This window comes from Corythoichthys intestinalis, chromosome 22 (genome assembly GCF_030265065.1).
Source record: "Corythoichthys intestinalis isolate RoL2023-P3 chromosome 22, ASM3026506v1, whole genome shotgun sequence".
NCBI classification, from domain to species: domain Eukaryota; kingdom Metazoa; phylum Chordata; class Actinopteri; order Syngnathiformes; family Syngnathidae; genus Corythoichthys; species Corythoichthys intestinalis.
In genome coordinates this window covers 33,337,184-33,343,477 of record NC_080416.1, presented here as the reverse complement: position 1 = coordinate 33,343,477, position 6,294 = coordinate 33,337,184, and the positions used below count along the sequence as shown (strand labels likewise).

Sequence of the window (6,294 nt, the reverse complement as noted above, 5' to 3'; positions counted from 1 at the left end):
GATTCGATTCTTGAACGATGATCACGGTATTGACGATGATCACGGATATCAAGATTATCGATGCATCGTACATTACTAATTACCCGTATTGGCCCGAATATAAGACGGCCCTGATTATAAGACGACCCCCCCTTTTTCTAGACTCAAGTTTGAAAAAATACTTTTTGAACACCAAATTAAATTTTATACAGAAAATAATTACAGTACATCCGAAACAAATGATTATAACAATATATTTGAGAGAAAAACCATGTTATTTTGCCTCATTCAATTCTTAATATCTGAACATTTAAATATGTAAACTAAAGTGCAATCACATTCATAAATGAATGGCATCTGGTTTTTGAAATGTAAATAAACCAATCTATTGTGATAAAAACAAAATTGCACTAACTGCAATAACCATCAAAGTGTCTAACTGTAACTGTAGTCTTGAAACAAATCTGAATAAGGAGAAACATTGCAATGAAATAATGCAAACTGGTTATACTTGAGAGTAGCTGAGATCTGTAATGACAGAACATCGCTTCAATGATATCTGGCGCCATCTAGCGTCGTGAATAGGTATGATGTCTAGACTGCGAATATAAGACGACCCCCTCTTTTTCAGTCTTATTTCAAAGCAAAAAACACCGTCTTCTATTCGGGCCAATGCGGTAATAAAGTAGACAAACAAATTTTTGTCCATTATTTATTTAAAACATCCTTCATTCAACAGGAACGATGGAAACATGCCCATACAACAAAATGCTGCCCTTAAGCTGCTTTTTAATTTATTTATTTTTACAAGAAAGTGCAAAAACATTAACCATTTTAAAGGGAGTACTTATTTCTCTCACCAATACAATAAAATTTACACAGGTGGAATGAATTCCAAACTTTCTGGAAACAAAGTGTCTTTAGAAATAAGACTTCTTTTACTCAATATACTTTGTTTTCACAGATTTCTGTATTATTTCGCATGTTTGTAGTGTTACCACTGTACTTAATCATGGTTTTACACGTTCTGCATATGAAATAAATACACATTAGCAAATTAGCTAAACGCTCGGCGCTAACTATTAACATCTCAAAAACAACAATAAGAACATCCCAGTACAAGAACGTCCCAGTACAAGAGGGTTCCTGTACTCACCTCTTATAAACGCACATGGGTCTTTGCAACACACTCAGGACATTTTTCAGTTGACTTGAAACTACAGCTGGACATCTGAAAGACAATGAGTCTCTCTTCCCCTCTCGCTCTACAAAATAACTGTGCGGTCGCACAGAAGCAGGTCGCGCGTTTCTTTTCCTGCCTGTCTCATACACAAATTTATTTTCCAGTCTTTGAATTCTTCAATCTTAGAATTTCGGTCCGCTACGATTGGCTATCATAAAGTTAAGAGGGAAAATCATCTTTTTTTAACCTTTATGAATCGTAATCGAATCATCACGTGTCAAATCGCGATGCATGTAATAATCGATTTTTTGGAACTCTAGTTCCCACCGCCTTACAAATTGTGCAGCCCATACCCGAATTTCCCATAAGGGTACTGGCCTGTTACTCCGGCTGTTGGTGGTTCACCTGGCTGACTGCTGGAACCTGACCAGCTGCTGCCACGGTAGCAGCCTCCTGCTCCGGCTTGGCTGGCTGTCCATGAACCTGGCTAGTTGCTGTCGTACTAGTCTCCTGCTGTTAGCATGCCTCCTCCGTTAGCATGATCACTGCAGCTGCCCTCATCGCCCGTTGGTGCTTTTCTGACTCGTTTTGAACCATCTTCCTTCTTTTTGAAAAAAAGACAGTAAATGCAACTGTCTTTTTGGTACGTTGAAATACTGTTCGATCCTGGCTGCTTGCTTGCTACCCAGATGCCGCAAATTTCCAAAGTTTTTTTGTTTTTTCTTTTTGTTTTATGTCAGGGGCGTGATTTGTTGGTCCATCTTTTCAGTGCATGAACAAATCTCTAACTCTTTCAAATGACATTAAATTTTTATTAACAACATGCAATTTTTGGGATTTGTTCTGTAAATGAATTTATGCATATTATTTATTTTAACTATGCACGGTCCCTTTAAAAGACGCTAGGAATGGAGAGCTGTGAGGTAGTAGGAAGCGAGGGGGAGACGGGCAAGAAGCTAAAGTAAGCAGTTGAATGTGGCGGCAGTCCACTGTTTTTTTTTTTTTTTCCTATATTTCATATTATTATTATTTTCTATACACGAGACATGCCAGTTCTGCACCAATAAGTCCCGGAACACAGGGAGACCAAATCAAGTGGTGCCGGAGCTTGTTCCAGCAGGATCCGGCACAAATTAACCCCTGGACAGAGGGTATTGAAATTGGTAAGATCCCAGCTGGGTTTCTTAAAAATGGGCGTGATGGAAGCAGTTTTGAGAGATGAGGGAACTGTAAATAAATGGCATTAAAAAGAAGTGTTGTCGTTATTGCTTTTAATACAGAGATTTAATTAGCAATATTACATATTACAATATGGTACATTGGACCCCAAATTTAATACTGAAAACAGTTTTGATACAAATCTGGCCCAGATTAGATAACGTGTGCCATATACAGTACATTAAAGTATTGTCTGCTACTTTTGACCAGTTCCGGCCGTAAAATGGTTGCTGATCCGGCAAGTGAATCCCTTCTGAGTTTGGGCCATTGTTCAAAAAGACTGAGGGGAGGATCTGTTTTACGAAATGGGCAGAAATTTGCAGTATATCTGGTTCATGGCCGCTCCAGTTGTATTTTGCTATCCAGGTTGTTTCGACATCACGATTTGTTTTATGTTGCAATACTTTAAAACACGAAGAAAAAAAATTCCAGCAAAATGAATTTTACCGAAATCGAGTGATTGGTCAAGCACTACAATGTTGGTTTTCTACAGAAAAAATGTGATTGGAAAACATGTCGTGCCCCGCCACTCCGTTAGCTTGTTGAATGACAGCTTAGAATTCGTTATTATTCTGTTATCGTCATCTCACTCTTATTTTGAAGGGTTCGCCTACTGTCGTCAATGGCAGCCCATGAGTTCGAAGAAGCTCAGCAGCGTCAACAAACCTGTTGTCACGTCACGACCACGGGTCCGCCGTCACCGCCTGCCAAAAAGCATCCCCTTGTTGTTAACGGACAGCTCGCTGGGCCAACCGGCAAATACTGATGTCGCTCACCGGAGCGGACGTTTCGGTCGGCGTCAAAATAGACGCAGTCGGGAGAGCTTCGCTGCGTTTGTGCCGCCGTGCCGCCGTGGTCGTGTCGTCTCCTCCTGCAGATGTAAATACCGACGCTCGTTGCGCCCACCGCGACGGCGACACAAAATACGGCGGCGGCAATGACGGTGACGTCGTGCTTCGCCGGTTTCACTGTAAGGGAAAACGCGGCTACTGAGCACGACCATTTTTGTGAAATCTGGGTGCTTACCGTAGTTAGTCCTTATCCGGGTGGCGTCCAGCACAGTGACAATTTCCTCAGCGAGGCCGTCCAGTTTGAAGACGCAGGCGTAGCGGCCCCAGTCTTCGGCGGGCTCACGCAGGTGCACGCTGAGCTGGAAGCTTCCATCGTGGTTTGGGAGGAGCTGGTCGTGGTCCACATGGTGGTGCAGCTGCTGACCGTCCAGCGTCCAATACATGTCCACTTTGTCGGGGTAGAATCCGGTGGCGTGACACGTGATGTTCGCCGACGGGTGCGTCTGCAGCAGGGACACCCGGGGGCGCCCTGAGGGGAGCGCCGCACACGTCACAATGCAATCAGTGCGTCAACGCCACTTCAGTTTTCTTTTACAGTCTCTCTCTCTTTTTTAAATTTCCTTCAAGTATTTTAGTGGAGTACATGAAAAAGTAACTGGCAGCCATCTTGCAACAGGGGGTTCTCTGACCGGCTCTGTTGTAGTTGTTGCAAGGCGAGTGATTTTTTTTTCACCAATAAATCACTCTTGACTCACTGAATTTTTCATGGGTTTAACGACATCACAAACTGTATTAAAGCTAGAGTTATCAGATAATAACATTTTAACCGATAACTGATATTACAATACAATAATCCAATTCCGATATCAAACTGATATCGACATAGGGATGGTGGACTTAACATAGTCTGGCTAATTGTATTGTGATGCCCAGAGGTGGGTAAAAATATAAATGAAATGAAATGAATTATATAATTATAAATTAAAATATTTTGGGATGTGTTTATCAACGAGTTAGCTAACGTTAGTGAGTCCTTGATTCCGCCCAGACTCAATTTCCAGCGGATAAATTGCGTTTGAGGCCCCGTTTCAGATATGAAGAGAATTCTTCCACTCACGTATCCTCAGCAGGACGTCCTTGCCGTATTCCAGCGTCTGTCGGAGTCGGCGAGGACACTCTTTGAGCAGGCGGTGCTCCATGAACTCCAGCCAGCCCTCGTTTAGGTTCCACTTGCGTCCGGTGGGCTCCATCTGCGGCCGCAGCCAAATCCAGCGCTGCCGCTCCATGTCCAGGACCAACGTATCCTCTGCGTCGTAACTGTGGCGGTTGAAGCCCCACACGGCGCCGGTTCGGTCCTCGTCGTCGTACTCGCAGCCGTGCAGCACCTGGAACACGTGAACGCCTGAGCGCAGGCGACAGAATTCATGCAGAGCGGGCTCAAGGAAGCGGGGCGGAGGTAGAAAATCAACACACCGTCGGATTGGTTGAATCTTGTTTTGAGAATTTCCATGTTGATGTTCCCGAAGTGTTCCTGTTTTTGCCAAAAGGTCGTCTGCTCCTTCCAGTAGTCGGGGTCCCTGACCAGGACGGCGTCCATCCAGGCTCGCTTGGCCGTCACGGCGCGAGTGTTGCTGTCGTAGTGTTCTGTCACCACGCCGTCCACCAGCACCACCGCCATCATGCTCGGGAGGCGCGGGATGCCGCTGCTCACTGTGTACACGTGCCACAGAGAGTGGCGAGCTAGAGATAAAAACGCCGTTAGTTTAAACCAGGGTTCTTGCACCGTTTTAAAAGTCAAATTTAATGTTTTTTAACACATTTGAGATGGTGAAAATATAATTTAACACCAAAACATGCTGCAACAATTTTTGACGAAAAACAAAAACTAATTTTATTTCACTGTAAACACAGAAATGCTGCCACAGACCGCTGTTTTTGTTCATATTTCAGGCGCGACTTGACGGTTTTGACCCCCATTGTCCGAAGGATGAAGTTTTATTGCAAGACTTTGCATTCGGCACTGTTATTTTCCCCAGGGGCCAACCACCTCTCACATAAACCCTGTTCCATCAATTTTGGATTATATTTACAGTACGCTTCCCCATCTCTGCATTTTCCAGCTCACCTCTACAACCGTGAGTTGGCGTCATGGTGACAACTCTAGTCTATTCCCTGACACGCTGAAGTTGCGACAACACAGTGTTGCCAACTCTTCAGTAAGGAAAGTAGCTATTGGCTGTCCTTAAAGTCTCTCAAAGTCACGAGCCATTATCTCACAAAGCCATTTTAAGACTTGATACAACTACGAGTACATGCGAGCCCTCCCGGTCCAAAAGTAAATGAAAAATATTAAAGCTGTTCGTAGAGTAGAAAGTTTTTTTTTTTTTTTTAATGCGATTCTCTATTTTCATTGTTGTAAGCAGTCATTAGACAAAGTTACTGTGTGCTGAAAGTAAAAACTCTATTCTTAAAACAGCTCTGGTCGTTAACAGCCAATGACTTACATGATTTTGTTGATAAATTTCAAACTTAGCAACATATTCAAATATAACTCGAGATGCAAATATGTCAAATGTGCTATGAATGGCATTAGGCTCGTGTTTTTATTTGACGCGTGAAAAGTCGCTCCAAATTTATTCCGATGCTAAAACTAGCATTAGCGTCGTGAGTTACTTTCGCTTTCGTTTGTTTTGTTTTGTCTTTTCTTACCAGCACAAGCGGCCTGACAGCAAAGAAGCAGGAAGAAAAGCACATGGCTCATGTCGCTAGCACACGTGACTAACATGAGAAGAAAAGTTGATGTAGCAAAAGAGGCTTATTAGTCTGTCCACTCTCGCCAGCCAAGTGCGTCAAACAGTGTGAAAGTTGTGGGCGAATGCCTGACGTCATCAAAAGACGACCCTTGTCAGCTGATAACAAAAGTTTAGCTTTTCAAATATACGTGTATTTCAACATCTGGATTTCAAAAGACTTTTAAATTATTAATAATCATTCATTCCGATACCATCAAATGATGAACTCGTTTATCTTTTTTTTTTTTTTTTTTAACTTTATTCGCAACAAATACAACTGTACAAGCATAGGTAAACAATTCTCGTAGGTACAATCTGCAAATTTACAACA

The 6,294-nt window shown here is 42.7% G+C and overlaps 1 protein-coding gene across 1 annotated transcript; it reads right to left on the bottom strand.

Annotated features, from left to right (window-relative positions):
* Positions 1–497: 497 nt before the first annotated feature.
* Positions 498–6,045, bottom strand: LOC130910421 (zinc-alpha-2-glycoprotein-like). Its single transcript, XM_057827700.1, has 6 exons — positions 5,881–6,045; positions 4,645–4,911; positions 4,289–4,573; positions 3,407–3,700; positions 3,157–3,348; positions 498–3,084 (listed from the first exon to the last, which is right to left on the bottom strand). Exons 1-6 carry the CDS (start codon positions 5,954–5,956, stop codon positions 3,053–3,055), a joined length of 1,146 nt encoding a protein of 381 aa, XP_057683683.1. The 5' UTR covers positions 5,957–6,045; the 3' UTR covers positions 498–3,052.
* Between the last annotated feature and the right edge of the window lie 249 nt (positions 6,046–6,294).

Excerpts from the sequence above, each read along its gene's own strand:
- LOC130910421 (XM_057827700.1), bottom strand. The coding sequence starts at position 5,956 with ATGTTAGTCACGTGTGCTAGCGACATGAGCCATGTGCTTTTCTTCCTG. Across the intron at positions 4,574-4,644 it reads AAGATTCAACCAATCCGACG|GCGTTCACGTGTTCCAGGTG; the intron begins GTGTGTTGATTT and ends GCCTGCGCTCAG. Across the intron at positions 3,085-3,156 it reads CGACCGAAACGTCCGCTCCG|GCGGTGACGGCGGACCCGTG; the intron begins GTGAGCGACATC and ends GCTTTTTGGCAG.